General features: G+C 34.6%; 1 protein-coding gene across 6 annotated transcripts in view; it reads right to left on the bottom strand.

The window, feature by feature from the left end:
* Positions 1-1,777: 1,777 nt before the first annotated feature.
* The window catches only part of Galphaq (G protein alpha q subunit), a 62,866-nt gene continuing 44,299 nt past the window's right edge, over positions 1,778-20,344 (bottom strand). For 3 of the 6 annotated variants that reach the window (XM_019051501.2, XM_019051498.2, XM_019051496.2), the window contains one exon: positions 1,778-14,521. In XM_019051501.2, the coding sequence (XP_018907046.1) occupies positions 14,439-14,521 (83 nt within the window). In that variant the 3' untranslated portion in view covers positions 1,778-14,438. Of the gene's footprint in view, positions 14,522-18,231; positions 19,728-20,344 lie in introns of those variants that run through there. The other 3 variants (XM_019051502.2, XM_019051500.2, XM_019051497.2) reach the window with 1 other exon arrangement.

Raw genomic sequence — 20,344 nt, 5'->3', positions numbered from 1 at the left:
TGCCCGAAATGCAAACACCTCCTTTTTTTCTCCATGCCTCCAGAGAACGCATCTCTTTGTTGCAGTTACTTACAGTTCAAAATTTTGTTTAATTTTTTCACTTTTTCGGAAAATATTTCCAAACCTTTTTTGAAAGTAACCAGCAGAGAATTTTACAGCGAGGGTGATGAAAAGGAAACTTTAAAAAAACGTAAAACTCAAGAGAAAAAAAACAATAAAATAAATAAAAAACGTTAAAATAATCGAACTTAATCCAATTGAATAAAAAGGATTGATGCGCTTTCAATTAAATTCAATACGACAGGAAGCAACGCTATCAATTGAAGTAATTGTTTTTCTAGTTTCACCATTGATATGTGCATACCTACTTACAGTTGTTAAGTTTCTGTCATTGTTTCAACTCCTTTCATTTTCAAATTGCATTTTTTTTATCATTAGTATTTATACCTACTCAAGTTGAAATCACCTAGTTTCGGGTGTAACTGAATGGACGTCTAAACCAAGTGCGAATTAAACATTAAAAGTTCTTGCAGAACTCAGTTCCTGCAAAAAAAATCGTTTTTAAAGTAAATTCTAGCCAAAATATTAACATTTTTTCATTCATAAATCAAAACTTTCTGCTTTCCATGATTTTTGAATGTCCCTTGGATCTTAGTGGATCATAGAGGTGAATAAGTACTTTATAATAGTCAAATTATTGACTTTTTAGTGATAAAAATAATGAAAAATAATGAATGAGACTCAACAAAAATGCCAATTTTCATCAGAGAGTGTATTGTATTGTTGTAATGTATTTTGTCATCATGGTGTAATGTTCTTTTTTCTCTGTATTTTGGGGTTTTGCCCGTTTCATGTACAATAAATTTAATAATTTCGGATGAAGTTTTTATTCATGACATAATAATAAACTAATTTTGACCATAATACTGATTTCTCATTAAGATTTTGCACCTATTCTCCTAAATAAAAAGCTTGCTTTGGGTTCAACTCAGGGACAAAAAGAAAAGAAAAATGCAAAATGCAGAAAAGCAGGATTCAGCTGAAAACTGTGTTAATGAACAATAACCTTTGCGCATGCTACTCCATTTCCCAGAAGAAGACCCTGCAACCAAAATATGAAACTTTTCATTCTTTTGAAAGCACATTATGATTGTTTCAATATCATCAGAGTTTTCGCTTTTCGAAGGAGCAACAAAGTTATGCTTATCCCTTCACTTTAAGATGAAAAAAAGAAGAAAGAGAAAAAAAGCACATGACCCTAAAACAACTTCTCTAACCTAATATATAATTATTATTTTTTCCGTATCCAGTAGTTTTGAAGCAATAATGTCAAACATAATTAGACTGTCGACAGTACAATCTTAGGTTTTAGGGTTTTCAATGGACGGATAAGCGCCAGTTAGACTTTACTGCATTATAATGAAATATGAAATTATTCCTGATGATTTATTAATTCTTCAAAAAAGGTTATCAGTTTAATGTTGAAAATTTCCGGCAATTATCACGAAAACTATAAACGTATTCACAAAAAATTCTGAGAGAGAATTTGCATTCATCCTTAAGTAAATAAATGCATTTTTACATGGAATTTTGTGGTGTTAAAATGCAATTAAACCCCTCTTGCTTTCACCCTTCATAGACTACTGAAGAGCCAGCCTACTCAAAAAACTCTCACAACACCTTCCCAAAACGAGATTACTGAAACGAGACAAGTTTTCCGTCCAAAGATACTCGTGGGTCAAAAAAATTTATGGTGGAAAAATTAATGAGAGAGGAATAATTTAAGAAAAGCATAATATATTTCATTAATTTGATTACTCAATGAACAACAATGGTTTGTGTACACAACTGTGTGTCAAACCTGCCTCAAATTTAGATCCCATTTGACGGCAGAAATTACTCGTACAGATGAAAAAATTTGAAAAACAAAGGCGAAATTACAAGTGACTATCATTGAGAGGAGAGAATGTCCATTCGGTTCTACTCATCACAGGTTCCTCACTCGGTGCGAGGGAGCCTCACAGGTGTCAGTGTGGGGGAGGGGGGTGGGGTTGTTGCACAAATTTAATCTATTATGACTATGATGGTTTATTTATAGGTACAACCCTCTTAAGAGACCTCAGGACTGTGATTCCAAACTTTTTACAATGGGGTCTAAAGGGACAGAAAAGAGAAAATAGACAGACAGTTCAGAAAGAGGGAGATTTTCATCACGTATTTAAGCAATAAAAATTGACAAAACATGCAAATGGATGATTCTCAAATTATGAAAGCTCCAAAAATTTGAAATCATCCCAACCTGTTGTATTATTAAATTCATTAACGCAAAACACTGCGTAAACTAACAGTCCTAAAATGGTCTCTGGAGAAAGAGTTAAAAAACTGGATGAAAATTTGATGTCTAGAAAAGATGCTTTGGGATTGAGCGGGCCAGTCATTGAAATTGATAGACAAAGTGACAGACAAAGGAGATAATAATGGACTAACTGGCAGCAACTTGTCTTCTTTGTCTACTGCAATAGTAATTGTCACCAAAAGTTCATTTATTGCTTAGATCTCAAAGCAACTTCTAGGAATAAATATTCGGATAGAGAAGGAAAAACAGAGGGGACTTAAAGTTTGGAATCAGAAAGAATCAATCAAAAAGAGTCAATCTGAGGGACACATGAGAAGCAGATACTGATGATCATACACCAAAAAAATGTAACTCAAAAATCTCGCTTTGAGAGCAGAAAAAACGTATCTTTTCCCTCATTGGGGATGTACAATAGTGGTAATTATCGTGCGTTTTGAAGTCTTCCTCCAATTTTTCTTCACCAAGCTGTTGCTGACATGAACAAGAAGCTTTCTCCTCATGAACATTCCTACGTTCATCTCGATAAATATTGAGCTACTTTTTTTAAGAGTTGAATCATCTGCTCACTGATGCTAATGAGGAAAATGGCACAGCGCAAAGAGTAACAATTCTAAGTGATCACAAGTACGTGATGTTGGCTCTCTGTTTTTCTCAGTAGCACCCAGCGGCCGAGTCATAAATTTTGAGGACGATAAGCAAACACGAGTTAGAATCGGGGATTTTTCTTGTCATCTCATGACATTGGCTATGAACGCAAATGACCTCCGATGAACACCGATACTTATTAATGATTGACACCATCTCGGCGCCTCGAGAACAGCTCGATGATCAAGAGGTTATAATAAAAATTTCATACATAATGCAAAATGCAGTTCAGCAGAATATAAACATGAAAAATGGGCTTAAAAAGTTTTAATTACAAATATTACAAAAAGTAGGACAAAGTTAAGAATGAAAGAGTTTAAAACAGAGGTACAAGGTAAAATAAAGTAAAATGAAAATTTAAAAAAAAAGAGAGACTTACTCGATCGAACTTGGTCGAGAAATTAAAGTTCGAATATTAGCACAGATACCCTGGAAGAAAAAAGTTGCCGCGCCTCCAGGAAGCTTATTACACTATTTTATAAGACCGAAGCAAACCACAAATTTTAAAGCACACTTCCAGAAATAACCCCTAGAGCCCAGATGCAAGACCAAAATTTTTTCTGGGGAAGAAAAGATTAGGGCACATTCTGATCGAAATTTAAAGTTGCCATCATAAAGTCTGATTCCTAACGGTTATTAGTTGGAGATGGTTCATAACATGTATTTGAAAGAAGGAGTTAAGGACTAGAGTAATAATGACATTGTCATAGCTAATGATAGAAAAATCCAACAGAACCTCCTTCCTATCAAGCCAGATTTTTCAGAGTTTTTTTCCACCAACCTACAGCGTAAAGGTGGAATTTTAATTAAAAGAAGTTCTTACTGAAAACAACAGGATGATACAATGTTGCTAGGTTAATACTTTTCTTGGGGGAAGTTGGAAAAAATCAAAGATTAGAATTTGAGTTACAAAATGACTTGTGATGCGAGTATCAGTGAAAGACTAAGAAGGAGGAGTGGGGGTATTTAGTGAGGGCAGATGCATTAGGGTACTGAGCTGGAATCCTGCGGAAAGATTCAAACCGCTTCTACTCTTTTTTGATCTCATCTGCAGATAACTCAATTAAAAAGCCTAGCTTAGTTTCCTGCAAAATCTCTGACAGCACTTAATCGTCTTCATGGTGGATATGAAACAAGGCATGGCACAAAAATGCAATCCAGGCGCCATGTTCTATCCTGGGAGTTGTTCAGCAGCAACAGCACATGGCCAAGAATTGCATTCTTGTGCCATACCGGATGTCAAATTCATGATGGCCATTTTAGCGCCAACAAGGATTTTGGGGGATGCTAAACAGAGCTCACTGATCCAGTGTGATCTGCTAACAAGCTCAAAAAAGAGCAAAATTGGTACAGATCTCTACGCGAGACCCAAGCTCAGTATCCCATTGCAACTTCCTAAGCTGGAAACTCCCCCCTCCTCAGTCTTGCACTGAAACTCATTTCAGTTCACTCTTTATTTCTTTAATTGTTCTGGTTATGATTTCCCCGCAGAATAGCGTGGACCCAGCACTATTCTACCACTTTGCTATTAACAGTGTTCAGACAACATTTTCAGTGTTTTTCTTTTCTCTTTTGTTAAACGCCGATATCCTACTATGAAATAGACTCAGGCAAACAAAATGCATCAACAAATTACGCATTTTTATGTATTTAAGTGGTGATCAGTGGAACTGTTCGTAAATTAATAAGTGAAATTTGATGGAGCCTTGAATGATCTTTACCAGAGCTTCCCACTTACTGCACTACGATCTTTTTCTTAATCTCTCAATGTAGGTACCTATGTTTTCCTCCAACAGAGAATTTTAATCGCAGCAATTTTACTCACACTTTAGTCTGATTGTGAGTGCCGATGGGCTACAAAAATGCTCCATTGTAACAAACGGAAGCAGAATATTTCAAAGAATTAGCTGAAGAAAATTCCAAAACTGAAAGGTGCAGCTAAAGGTCAGTGATGGCAATGTAGAATTACTTATTTTGAGTCTTTGATTTTTGAGGCCTAATAATTGGAAAAATCTCAACTTCTTAACAGTGTCTACTTGAAATTAGGAACACAAATTTTCCTGCGTTCCAAGACAATATCTTTTGGTTTTATTGGGCTAGAGGATGCCAAATATGCATTCCAGTCAACAAATTAATTATAATTAGAGACTTCAGCATGGCTTCGCAAATTAAAATAGGTGTTTCTGAGATTTAGACATTGATAGTTTGAAATCTGTAGGTCCCAAGTAGCATTTTTCATCCGATTAATTGTGATTTTGGGGCCAGATTATCGCAATATAATCACTGGGATCATCAATAAGTGAGCAAGCAATTTTGTGCAATGATCAAATGCTTTATACATGCCAAAATTCGGCATCAATGGATCAAAGCAGCACTTTCACTGAGATGAATTATAATATGAATAAATTGGGATAATTTAGTGAACCGATTGTAACTTTGCGCAATCATTGCTACTTGGGCAGCACTTAAAAATGTTTGGCTTCTTAAAGATCTACAGTGATAAAGCTGGAACAGTTCTGTAATTGATTCCGTCAGAGGGAAACAACTTTTTTCCGCAGCTTAGTTACTCAAAATTTTAGGCCTAGTTACTACAAAATATAACAAAAGAATAAATAAGTAAGGAAATAATAAACAACTAAACAGAAGGTTGCTAGACTCAATTAATTCTAAAAATTTGCCTAAGTTCTTCCTCTCTTCATTTTCAGCGGTCGATTTAATGTACATCACAAAATATTTATAACTATTTACAGATTTGTGCATACAAATACAGACATTGGTCAGATTCTCAGCGAAATTAACATGTAAGTTGAATTCGAATCAATAGTAAAAGGTAGATAATCGATCAGAAGTTCTGGTGTAACATCACTGAGTTCAAAGGGCAAAAGAAAGGGGTGTAAAACTTTTTGAAAATCGTTTTGTCCCATCTTATTCTGCAACTTATGATATTTCATCATCTATAAGTAAAGGGCATCCAGTCTGGCCTTGTCAATCTTTTAAACCAAATATTCATCATTCCAAATATCAGAATGTTTTAGCATTTTAAAAACCAGCAGGAAGAGATATCCAAGTTCGCCAACATTCATAGGAAGAGCTAAAAAACGGTGCTGTGTAAAAGAAATGAACTGAGGGGAAAGGTGAGGATGGTGGCAATTCTTGAGAGTTGGCAACCCTGATTTTCTTCCATTTAAATATATGTAAAACAACCAATTCTCGATGAGGCAGCTTGCCTTGGCTAAAATCGACACAGTAAAGCACCGATTGTCCGCGCTTTGGTTGTTTGCTTATCCAGCGTGGCTTTTCCACCATTAAAACGTGGCATTTCCTAACATGAGAGGACGGAAACTGGTGTTTAGGGCAATGATTGAAAGTACAAGTGGTTTCTTGCAATTTATTTTTCAATTAAATGACTAAGTTTTCCAGTTATGATACAGAATTGGCTACTGTTGTGCTTTCTGGTAACAAAAAGAGCTTGAAATGACATTTTTTCAGTCTTTTTTTGGTAGACTCGCTAATCTGTTATCCAGCGCGGATTTCCAGCCCATTGTGCCGGATAATCGGTGCTTTACCGTATTTTCAATGGATTTAAGTGGAGGAAAAACAAAGTTGCCGGCTTGCAGAATCGTCACTGACCATGAGGACCCTACCCAAGGCAGTTGAAACACATTCGAACGGTAAGTGGGGTTTCTACAAATGATTGTAACAATTACGAGAGCAACCACCTAATTAGCGTAAATTTCAACATATATTCTGCCATTCAAAGCACTTACACCTTAACTACCAGTATTTTTTATTTTTAAATCTTTTCCCTGACAGAATGCTTGATCACAAATTATTACCTGACATTCATCCATTACACTCTTGGATGGACAGTATCATACCAGAGGAAAATTGCAAAGTCGGTGTACAAATGAAGCTTTTAGGTGGTGATTGGGTTTTCTCATAATGACGCACTTTGATAAAAACTCTGGAATTAGTTGTGATGTTCTTCCTTTGGAGGAATAAAAGTAGTATATCGTCACATTAGTACCAAGCTAGAAAATTAATGAACTTGGTGAAAATCAATTTATGAGCAATACATGCAACGCAATATAACCCAGGGCAATTTTTCTTACAATTAGAAGCCAATTTCAGACTTGAAGGAAGTCAAATTGTAACCTCTCCTAATTGCAGAGCCGCTGATGTACTATCTCTATGAACAACAATGAGGTCCCTTTCAGTTCAACACTGATTTTTACTTCAATGATGGATTGTGTATCTGGTTATTTCGAGTGGTTTGGAAACCAGACGTTCTAAATTATTTTCCTGAAAATTAAGTGAATGACTCAACAAGACAGAGGTCTTCTTAGCTATTGAACTCTGCGACATGGCCATCATTTTTCTGCTGTTCTGGCACACAAGATACAACGAAAGCCCGCTAACTCTAACTGTTCAACAGTTTCGACACAAACGCCAATTCAAGTTATCTGTTATTTGGCTTTACATGAAATCAATAGGAAGACGGTGGAATTTCAAGTTCGATAGCAACTCTACTGTTCCCCAAAATAAAAAGGACTGCTTAGGAAAAAATAGAGGCTCTCTTTCTGCGGTGTGGCATATAAAATCGTAGTGAACAGACAAACCTGCTAATTTCTTAAAGTGAACATTTCTTATTTCTTTTAAACTTCTTAACCTTTCAATTTCAAGGACTGCTTTTTCTCCAAATCGAAGTTAAAGTCAGATTAGTCGAGGTTCATTCTCTTCAATTAAGATTGGTTCTGCTTAAATGTTGAGGTTACTATTTTTTTTTCTCGACGAACTTATCGAACCTTTATTTATCATGAAAAAAAAATTCATATGTTCTGTAAAAGTGTGCTGTCAGTGTCAAGTTTCTACAGAGTCTTTTCGTACTTTCTTGAAGTATGGATCGTAAATACAAATACCTCATTTTTATGTGTCTGTCCCAAATTTCTCTCTTTCTTGTCCTTTCTTACAGACACCCAGAAGTTGGCTGGGATGCATAAAATTTTCTTTGACATTTACTTCTTTCCTGCTGGAACAATTAGCTCCGAATTTTAGGATAGGGTTCTTCTTAGTATTCTTCCTTGACAAAATAGTTTCATCGACGGCCACTATCAGCCTCCCTATCAGAAATACCTATGTTTTGGTGTTACCATTGATAGTTGTGGCTGAGTGAATTTTTGCATCTCATGGCTTGTACAGAATATTACTTAAAAAAAATTGTCATTTCTCCTGGAGGAACAGTTGCAAAAACTAAAAATTTCAACAATATAGTACATGATCCAGATCTTCTCAAAACATTTGAGGCTTTGAGGCTTCATCTTTGAGGCTTTTTCTCCGCCAACTGATGAAAGATTCATGATTTGAAGAGGACAAAAAAACTCTCTTATTTGAGAAGGGAAAAATTAAAAAAAATTGTTTCAGCAGATACTATGAGTGGCAGATATTCTTTGTAGAAAAGAACTCAACAACTTCAAAAGTCCTTATTCAATTATGAGCAATAATGTGATGAGATTTTGAATTCTTCAGATACTTTAAATCCAACTTGGAGGACTTAGAGCAAAAATGAATAGCTCTGATTGAAATTATTTTAGGACCAAGATAGGTTCCTTGTGCACGAAAACTCCTTGTTCTACACCGTGGGCTTAATTACTTTTTCTGTCATTTTGGCTTCCTCATTTCAACTTAAATTCCTGGGCCATTGTAAAATATTGCTGACTTAGGACTAGATTTGGCTGCATAAAAAATAAGTTGTGATAACATTTGAAGTTAGTCACCGATAACAACCTGCTTTCGGAGCAAAATTTTTCCTCATAAAAATCTTAAATGATTGCTGGATGTCATTTCCTCGTCGTTCATGGCTGAAATAATCTATTTACGCTAAGCAATTCCAAAAATATCGTACCTGAACATTGCACACCTCAGCAAATGCATATTTTTCCAAACCTAAGGAGTTGATGAATCACTTGATGAAATTTATCGGCAGAATTAAATCAATGGATGAGTGTATCAAGATCGCTAAGAATAGCTGCGTTTTGGCTAGCGTTTGTAAATAAGTAAGAAGACATATTCTAAAGCAATCGTGGCCGACTCAGTGAGAACAAAAAACGAGTAACAGAAAAAAAATTACAATGCTTGTTAGAGGTTATAAAATCTGATCAATGATAAAATTTATTTGTTTAAAATAAAATAAATAATAAACAGTAATAATCAAAACAAAAAGAATGTATCACGAACCAAACTTAGATTAGAAAGATTTCATTGGTTAAATTACTTACATTCATAAAAATAACAAAATGAATTATATACATTATAAATGCTTTCTTAATCTTGTTTTTTGAAATTTTCAATCTTTGTTTTCCATTAATCCTGCAAATTAATTTCCTCGGTGATTATAATTTACAATTCTTTGCAAGCTAAGAACTCCTCTCGTAGAAAAAAAAAAAAGAGACGAGGAGGAAGAAGGAATAAGCCCCAGTTATCAGGAATAATGATCAAAAGGTTTCCCCCTTCCCTCTTTTCAAGTGAGGAGATAAAAAAATTCCTGCGTTATTCTCAGAAATTTACTCCCTTCAGAACCAAAATATGAAAACTGAGGAGAAAATTTCGACGTTAAAACCATGGCTGGAAAAGTAGAAAGCCTTTATACAATTAAGACAAACACTTACGAAAGGAGAAAGAGCATTGCTTTGAAAAAGTGGTTATCAAAATTTTAACTAAATTTCAATGTCTGCACTCGGACAGGAGATAATGAAATTTTATTAAGAAAAAAATAAAATTACCTAAAAATCCCATTCTGCATCTTTCACAGCAAGATGAAAAACAAAACTTGCCCTAAACATTCGGGAGCTCTCATTGAATTTGCCAACTTGAAATTTTAGAGAAAAACTTTGAGCTGAATAATTTAATGGTACAATGAAAAGAAATGATTCATTAAGAAAAATGGTCCTGCAAGAAGTAGAATACCAAATTGTGGATATTGAGTCAGTCTATATACAAGATTTCACAAAGCTTCTTTAATTCAGTAGAACGGACTGATAAAGCAGAGGTCTGAGCGGAAATAGGACTTCGGATATTGAGAGATTTAAGGTTGAAATGAACGAAGGTGCCATTTTGACAACAACACAATTGCTATGAAAAGCCAAACAATTTCTTTAAAAAAAGTGGGGAAAATGCAAGTAGATGGAATGAAGAATTTTCACGTTCACCATTTTTGTATCAATACAGATGAAGGAGGTGGTTCCAACAAATGGACCAATTTGGACAACATTTTTGCAATTCGGAACTATTATTTCTGCCTAAATTTACAAACACTGTATGTGTCATTAGTTTACTTATGTACACTAGTGTTTTTACAGATGAGCTAGAAATTGTGGTTCCTGATTGAATGAAGTCCATTGAACCGGCGTCAGCCTAAGTGTGTTTTGTGTTGGCAATTTTCTTTTAAGTGTCATTTCTTTTACAGAAAACTAAACTACTTTATGACTTTGAACGCTCTGTGATTTTGCCCTGGATTATTAAAAGTGTGACTACAAAGTTTTAAGTTTTGATGTTCCTTAAATTTCTGTTTAAAAAATAAAACATCAAAGAATACTAGGCAACCCTGGATGTAGTCAAGCTTTTCTATAAAATTCCCTCAAATGACTCACAAAAATTCCTCCATTTTGAATTACTTGGATAAAAATGCTCGGTATTCAATGTAAAAAAAAAAAAAAAGATAATTAACTTTCGGACTAGTTGGTAGGTCACTGAATCAAGTAGCCTACTCCTCTTCCACGATAGCTGGTAAGATGCCATGGAGCAACGCATGAATTTCCAAAACATCCCTGAATTCAAAACTTTCGATTGGAAATATTACCCCAGCCCGGAGCAAAATGGTTTGATAAATTATCTTTGACTTAGCGAGAGTTGAAAACAAAAAATAAATCATCGAAAAGAGATATCACTCTTGTACAAACTGGGAATACTTTGGTTTTCCAGCAGATGGAGCACTTTATTTTGTGACAAGTGATGCCAGAGCGAGAACGAAAGCAAAAACAGAACGATTCAGCAATTAGCAGAGAAGAGCCTCAAAGAAGGTGATACAAATCAAATCTCTCTTGTCATGCTATGGCAGGAACCAAATTCACAGGGATTGACATTTCTTCTTTCACAGCTAAGATCGGATTGTATTTACCATAATTTTCCTAGCTATATCTTCTCAGGAATGGCGAGAGAGGAAGATTTCTATTAAACACTGACTGAACTAAGAACATCACTGTAAAACCCTGATTTTCACCGGAAGTTCATGGCGCAATTGAATTAAACTAATGAAAAATACTAAAACAGCAATGCTTCACAAGCTTCAGCATGAGATATACGGAAAGTTCCTCTGCTGCTGAAATTTTCATACCTTCAGAAACGATCGAGAGAAACGTTTTTGGCTGGACGATGAATATTTGGATTTCAGATTGACTTTCGTTTTTTGCAAGCAAAAAAAAAGTAACCTTGGGCTGGGCTCAAATGGACAGGGGAAATACAGATACAATGAAAATGAACTCAATGATTTCAAGATAGAACAGCGGAAAACGGGAGGGGAAAAAATGAATGATTAAAGTAAAATCAGAACACAAATTTATCTACAACTACTGAAATCGAGATGCTGAACGAACGAACTTCAAGATCATTTTCAACTTTTCATCTTTGTAAATACATTAAAAAAAAAAAAGATGGTAACATAATCTCGTGTAAACATTAACAGCATACAGGATACATATGCGGATAGAATAAATTAATTAAAAAATAAATAAATCAATAAAAAAAAGGACAACAATGGTGTTGCTTAAAGCATTCAAACAATGAGTGTTATAAAAAAATTTGATTGACATCTCATGAATAGTCTCACGTAAGAACAAATATAAATTTAAATATATAAATAATATATATTTTTGCCAAAGAGAAACAGAGAACACAGCTGTAAAACTTCAACTGCCTTAAACCATCACTCCGGACATCGTTACCGGATAGGTTTACATCAGTTCGACAAATTTAAAAAATAAATAAATCAATTATTGATTACATTTGACACCGTACAAATGGCCACAAAATCTTTGGGAAAGCATCACATTTGATCATTTTTCCGTTGACTTAAAAGAAATACGAGGGAAAAAGAAGGAGAGAAAAAACCTTTTTCGTAAAATATTGGCGTAAAACGCTGACAAGTCACAGGGATTAAAACTGGTGCACGGAACGCTCTGGTAAGTTCCAAGCTGAACGGTTTCCAGATTAAATTTTGAGAAATGATGACTAGAATATCAAGATTTTATGAATTACACAAGCTTGAATTGATGCAAAATGGTTCATTATAAAAAATCCGCGGATTTTTCTTCCATCACCGAGGAAAGTTCTTTCTGTCTTCTTATTCGAATTGATCAAAGGTTAATAATCACAAAAAAATCAAGAAATTGACCTCATTTAACTGGGAAGTATTTCATTAATTGATTGTTCATCAATTAAAAATTCAATGACCTTTCCATGATGTACTTGGTAGATTTTTTTGCTGTTCTTCAGACTTTCTATGGGCTTAGGAGTATATTGTAATACACCAGAGAAACACAAAAATTTTTACCGATTGGCCAAAATCCTCAAAGACGATTTTCAGAAGAGTGACTCCCACATTCCTGACTTTGAAGGGAAACATGATGTTCACCTTTGATTTCACACTCCAAAAATTAATATCATAAGCTTTAGCGTGGTGATAACTCAAGATAAAAAAGAGGGAGATCACTTCAGAAACACGGTTTAAAGTGTTGCTGATATGAAGAAAAAGAACAAAGGGGGGGGGGGGGGTGTAGAAAACAGATCATTTTCTTGCCTAGCAGAGGAAAGTTCTGGCTAAGACAACACAGTCTATCAGCTGTAAAAAGCTATTTCGAATTCATGGAATTATATTCATGCACGTTATTGATAGACCTACAAGAAGACTAAATGCTTAAGATTTCCTGTACATGTTATTTTAATATCCTTGAATAGTCCACAATGACCGGATAGAAATAGGGAAGCACTTAAAAATTCGATGATATATAAGTTAGGGGCTTTAATTAACCATTATATAATGAAGTAACTTCATGGCACAATAAATTAACACTTTAGAAAGCACGAGGTGGACCCAACAGTACTGATAAGAAGAAATCAATAGTTAATCAATGTAATCATTCTTTCAAAATTTGAAGACATTTGTACTAAAGAAAGAGTTAACGAAGTGGGTGGCTTGTAAGGTACCACAATATTAAAAATAATCAAAGATTCAGGGGAAGATTGATTGAGGAATGAATGGTACAAATCGAGTTCACTTTCAAATATTTACTGCAATATAATACTAATAATAATAAAATACTGCGGGCAATATACTGTGTTAATTCAAATTGCGGGAAAAAAAGGGGGAGAGAAGGAGATAGATTTTGGTGATTCATGTAGCGACGCCTGATTTAGTTTGTAACTTTATAAAGTGAAGTAACAATTAGGAGAAGTACCGTTAAATTTTGAGAGAATCCGCTTGTTGCTTCACAAGCTAAATCGTTGTTGTCGTCTAAAAAAGATCCTTCTTAAAGTCTGTCTAAAATCAGATAAAATAGGACTTTTCATCGCAATTCACAGGGCAGAAAAATTAAAACTCTAATCTCTTTTGCTTCAGAAACTAAGACTTAATTCTACTAGATTTTTCCTGCCTACACTTCCAGTAGCGTAAGGGGAACTGAATCAGCCATCATTAAAAAGATGGCAGTTTGACAGCATCAATTGGGATAAATTGCAAAAATGCAATAAAATTATTGCAGTTGAATAGTGAAAAAAATCTGGAGATAAATTACAATTTTTCTAACCGGAGGCTGCCAGAAATTGATTAATGTTCAAAATGTGAAAAGTTGCAGATTTGAATGGAGCTCCAGATAGGATTTACAAAGATGAAACAGAAAATGGAGAGACACTGTGCAAAATTATGATTTGACTGCGATAACTTTAAAGCAATCTTTCACTATAAAATGTTACTTGGCAGGACACCTCATAAAAAAAACCTTACAATAAAGTGCATCCTCAACTGTTTGAAGAAAGAAAAACTGATAAAGCAAGCGAGGTGATGATACAGTGATTGAAGTTTTACAGCTGTTCTGAGGGAAATTTGGGGTGGAAAACAATGGGAAAAATATAAACTAAGAAAAGAAAACAAATAATAGCGATACGTTAAGTAAAATGATGGAGAAGGATGATCTGATGAAAATCAAGTGGCGCGGTAGAAAGTAGCCTCACTCAACAGTCGAAAACAAATGAGACAGGTGGTCAGAAGAGATGAAACTCATCCCTGTTATCATAATTTCCGGATGAAACGGGTCGGAGGCAGAAGAATAAATAAAAATTGAAAAATCTTGAATTCCATCGGAGAATGTTGCAATATTGAAAAAATACTTTAAACTAGGTTGTATTCTTTTAGATTTGATTGGAGAATGGTGTCTTTAACCGCGGCAAATACAAACCTAATGTTTTCAGTATCTGAAACAAAGAGACACAGATTAACATTTGTGATACAACAAATCCATGCTGAATTTCTTGGCAATGAGCCTCGGCTATTGCAATTCTTCCAATGCAAAACACTCTTCTCAAGAAAATTAATTACAATATCAATTCGCGTCCTGCTTATCAAGAGGGGCCTGCGGTTGAAGTTGCCTTAAAAAGACTTACATTTCGGCAGCTGAGCAGAAAAATTGACACCTTTCACTTATCAGTGACGACACTGTAGATCAGGGCCTAAGTTCTTGTATTTATGACCTTTTACCAGTATATATCAGGCTCCTATTTTGTGATTTCTTTTCAAGTAAAAATAACTAATTATTAGTAATTATTATAAGTCATTGAAATTTTTTTAAAAATGGTAAAAATCATAGCAGCTTCCAAGAAATGACTTTGCTGGTTTTTTACATCGAAGTATTAATAATATACATAGCAATTAGGCGAATTGATATTTGTGTTCAGAATTTAGCTGTTGGTATTCTGCCTTAAGATTATCAACCAATGACTAAAGTTAAATCCCAAAGTTGCAATTTTTCTTTCTGAAAAAATAACTTTACAATATTGATGGGAAATCCTTGCAGATTTAATCGCAAAACATCCCTTTTTTGGCAAAATAATTATGGAGAAGTTTAAATTATTGAAAATTGTCAATGTCAATGCCAACGTTTACAACCTTGGGATTTAAAAAATCAGTTCGAGGGTTAGGAGACCACTTTATCAAAAATTTTCAGGAAGTAGGGAAATTTCTTTACCAAGTTCTTACGATATGACACACACAAACCAAGAGCAATACATAAATTGAACAATTGATCAATATTTTTTCAAAGAGCCCAAGCGCCAAAATCCTAATTTCAAGAAAAACAGAAAAAAGTGTGCCATGCGGCATGTGTTCAATCTTTTGAGCTCAGTCTCAACAGGCATTCTCACATGCATACATTTCTTCCGCTCAAAAGATTGAGCGCATGCTGAAGGACACAGGGCACTTGGGCTCTTAAGAGGGACATCGGTTCAATTTACTTTTTTAACACCAGAACTTTTAATTCAATTGTACTGTTTCATTTAATCATAATTTATCACTGTATTAATGTCATTTTCAACACGTTTTTCAAACTATCAAAAACATATTTGTATGGAAGAAATCAACCATGAGGCTCCTCATTGAGTGAAATCTGTAAGATAACACATTTTTCGGTCCACCGTCAAGATCTAGGAAAGGTTGGATAATTACATTGAAATTCTTGCATGCGGCAGGAATTTTCAGGTTAATTGGACTACATTTTGAGATTAGGAACTACAATATCTAACTCGGTTTAGAAACAACGTATGTACTACTATTTGTTTTCCTATGTACATACTTGTTTTTACGGATCAGCCAGAAATTGTAGTTCATTATTTCAAAATGAGGTCCACTTGGAGCTATGAGTGCAAAAAGGGCACTTCTCAGTTGCAGAGAAGTGGAATCAAAATAATGCAAAAGTTTTAAGAAAGCCATGCAAAGAAATAAAAGCCGAGAGACAGACTTAGAAACCTAACCTTTACTCTAGGCCTAACAGTCATACTACCGTACATAATAATATGTAGAGTCCCTTTATACCCTGAGTTAAGACAACTCACTTTCGGTTGGGCTGAAAGTGGCCTTAAAAAAAATCCAATTCTGATTGGTTCTCGCTCATGGAGGCCGAAACGAGTGCACCAAGATGTCGGTACCTCGAATGTGAACAAGAATAATGAAAATATTACCTAATTGTGGTTTATCAAGAGTAAATTGTTATTTCCATCGGTCCAAAATGAAAATAGATTAAGAAATTATTCACAAACCAATCTCATTTTCTTTTTAATCGATCAATTTGTTGATGTTGTTGTTTTTGTGTGACAGACATCGCAGGATTCCTGATCCTTATCCCTCAATATCGTTCGTTTGGATGCACTCGTTTCGGCCTCCATGGCCAGCCAAGGCCGGCTGCGAGTCAGCTGATAATCGAGTTATCTTAACTCTGGGTATAAAGGGACTCTAATAATACGGATAGATTCACCCACAATCAGCCAAGCTGCATTTCATGCTGCCTAACTTCGTTTCAAATTTTATTTTTAATAATATGAAACCAAACAACAAAACACCTAGAAAATCTCTGAGAATTTCTCTTGGATTGAACAAACCCGCAGAGGAAATAGGAGTCTGCAATGAATAGAGAAAGTGCGTGACCACCACTTTTAGCGTTTTTTTTCAGCCGATCAGACACCAGACGACCACTTTTGCATTTCTCATAGAAAATCGAAATTATAGATTTTTTACGCATTCAGTCCATTTTTCTGCAAAAATATGTTTGTGACTGACTATTCAAGGATTTGGCATTTCTATTGAAGTGTGATAATACATTCCACTTTCTCAAAAAAAAAAAAAAAAAAAAAAAAAAAAAACACCGAAGATCTCAACTTTTAAAATTTCAGTTTTCAGCAGCCGGTGTTTTTGACTGTCCCATCACCTCTCTCGTCCAAAGCATTGACCGGCATGGAAGGAAACTGAAATTTCAAAAATCAAGATCTTGGTGTTTTTTTGGAGAAAATGGAATGTATTACACATCAATTGAAACACCAAATTCTTGAGAAGTCAGTCGTAAACATATTCTTAGGCTTGTGTACAAATTGCTTTCCTCCTATTATTTTAATACGATAGTGGGACTGATAAACGCAATTCTTTCATATTTTGAAAATATTTTCTTAATAAAATGGGCTACATTCATCGCATTCAAAAAGTTATTTTCCGGTATCCGGAGTATCTGCGGTAAAATTAAAACACTAAAGGAAATTTTGCGATATCAAGTGAGATTGTTGAAGACGTTTCATTGAGACAGGGAGTCTACCGATTATGCAGAGAAAAATTTGCCTGACTTTGCCAGGTTTTCACTGACTAAGATGATAGTTGACTCCTAACATCAACAATTTACAAGACCAGAGCTAGAAATGAAATTTTTGGCATTAATTTTATTTCACTGCAAATCTCAGAAACACATAAACCTAGTATTCTTCAGGGTTTAGTCATTCAAATGACAAATATTGCTATTCCTCATTTGAGCGTAGTTCTCTGTTCCTGATTTGGAGTGTAACACAAAGCATTGAGGCCCAAACTCGACTGAGACTAAGTTTAATTCGTTGCTCCTCTGATGTAAGGGCGTATCTCTAGTATCTCTTGGGCGTATCGTGAGTCTTGTTGTACATGGAACTCCATGCTTTTTAGGGCTCATGCGAAAATAGAGATACGCCCTTACACCAAAGGAGCGACGAATTGTGTAGACAGCGCTGGTGTTATTTCAGATTTCAAGTTTCAAGATTTACCACATTTCCAACCTTTTTGAAATAGAATTCACTGACTTTTCCATGAAAATGCCTGGTCTTTCAGACCTGTAGACACCCTCTGGAAGTTGAGGAAAAATGATTGGTTGTCGAAAGTAGAGACTAGAATTTATAATTGATGTTGCGTCCTGCGGAGAAGTGGAGTTTAGCTAGGGCTGGTTTCTGCCTTTTGAACTCAACCCAAATTAAACTAACATAATCTTTGATCATTGTCCTGTGTTCATGAGAAAGGAAGACAGAGAGAGAGGGACAAAAAAAAACCTTGCATTTCCCAAGTTCCGGATATTAATTTAACCGGTATAAAAATATGTGAAAGGCACGAAGAAGAGAAACGAAACGGGAAGAGTTTGTAAGACCAATAGATTTATTAGTTAATGCACAGATTCACATTCAGCAGCAAAAACTCAAACGCTAAAAAAAAAAGAAAAAAAAATTGGCTGTTGGAGTTAGCTTCTTACAGCTATTTAAACGATGAAAACATGCATTAAAACATAAACGAATATGTATATAAAAAATAGTACATACAAACAAAAATGATGCAAAAAACGATCAACATGCATAACACCGAAGAGGAAAGCGAGTTGACATCAAAGAAGAATTTGAAGAATGTCCAATTAAGATTTACAAAGATTTCCTACCCGATAAAAAAAAAAACGAACATCGTTAAAGGGAACAAATGCTGAGAATCAAGTTTCACACGCTAAATATTTTTGGAGGACTTTCAATTTTTGGCAAGAGAAAATCTGATCCTGCATCACCTCCAGACTGTCCTTGACTCAATTTTAATGAACATGTTTTAAAGTCTCGTTTTACTGAACCCTGTCCCCTTCAACCAGGGAAAAGTTATCAGCAATCTTAAACAAAAATGACGAAATTTCAGGCACATGCATACTGACATGAGAAAACAAGCTAAAAAATACAGCTATTGTGCATTGAAAACATCGTCAGCAGGTATTCAACTACCCGTTAAATGCCACATAGCAAGGGAAGTTTTGTCCAGTTGTATTTACGTAAAGGGATGCATTTCAATGTTGTAGATTTCCCTTTCATATTTTAATCTTTTGAAAGGACAACGAACCAGTTTCACTGCTGGAAAGTTTCTGAAACTTCCTGTCAAATTGTGAGAGAAACTTTTCAAAATGTCATAGGAATATTATAGTGAATAGTTTTTGATGTTCTATCAAAAAATGTTAATATTAACGAAAATCGATTGTGTTAATTGAGTTACTGTACATATATTTAGTATTTTTTAAAGTGAGGAAGAAGTTGCATGACTTTGAAAACACGGTAATCACATTGGATACTTCTGCTGCATACGATCCATAAAATCATTATTGGAACCAGAAGTAAAAATAAATTGAGTAAATATGAATGGAAATTTTAACACAATTTAATTGACGTTGAATGGCAATTATATCATATTAAAAGGCAACTTCATCCCTCAGAAACACTTGGAATTGTAACGCAAAAATCTTTCACATATTCATAATTCTGGCAATTTTTTCATGGTAGTGAAGTTATGATAAAACCACAACAATATTTCAATGACCTCCAACTTTTTTTTGTTATAAAATGCTGCCTGGGAACGGTAAAAAGTACCAAAGTTGAGCAGTGCCACTCACAAAAAAATAGTCAATTTGATGTCATGGAAATTCCTTGGACACATTGCAAGGTTACATCGAGAGGTAGTAAAAAAATAGTACCCATAGTTACAAATTGAACCATGTACAATTGTGAACGCATACAAAACAGACTTAAGCTAGATTGAACTCCTTTAGCGCATTTTGCATGATGGTATCCTTGACAGCACAAAACACAAGTTTTATGTTTTCAGTATCTGTTAGTGGAAAGCAAAGTAAATGGAGCATACATGCACTTAAAAATAAAACACAAAATTTGAAATGAGAAAACAGGGTACAAATAAACGACCAATGAAATAATTGAGATCCGTTAAAACAATAACAAAAAAAAACATAAGTGGAATTCCATGCAAGATGTTTCCGCAGCATGCAAGAACAGACAAGAAAAATGAATATTAGACATTAAAGCTATGAAAGCACTGAATTTAAAACAAAAACTTAGCATATTGAACGTGTTATTCTTCGGTAGATGGATTCTGTTTAATATTTCTGCAACTTGTAAAAATTATATACTTTTTTTTGGAAAGAAGTTCTTCAGGCCTGAGCACAGGGGCTATAATTCATAGTTAACTGTAACCTAAAAATTGCAGGGATTTTTTCAACTTATTATGCGAAATATATCAAAAGCCAATAAGGGGAAACAGGTACCGCTACCCAATAGATGAAACATTCAAAGACAGTTGAAGTGGATTTGAGCAATAACAAAATGTAAGTCTCAGGATCAATTATTGAAGGATTTTATACCCTAAATCATCTTTCAAAGTTTTAAAATTAAGACAAAAGAACTTTTATTGATTACACATCGAATTGAATA

This window comes from Bemisia tabaci, chromosome 9 (genome assembly GCF_918797505.1).
Source record: "Bemisia tabaci chromosome 9, PGI_BMITA_v3".
In the NCBI taxonomy this organism is placed as follows: domain Eukaryota; kingdom Metazoa; phylum Arthropoda; class Insecta; order Hemiptera; family Aleyrodidae; genus Bemisia; species Bemisia tabaci.
Note: the sequence above shows the minus strand (reverse complement) of the source record. Positions and strands in the feature narration are given on the sequence as shown.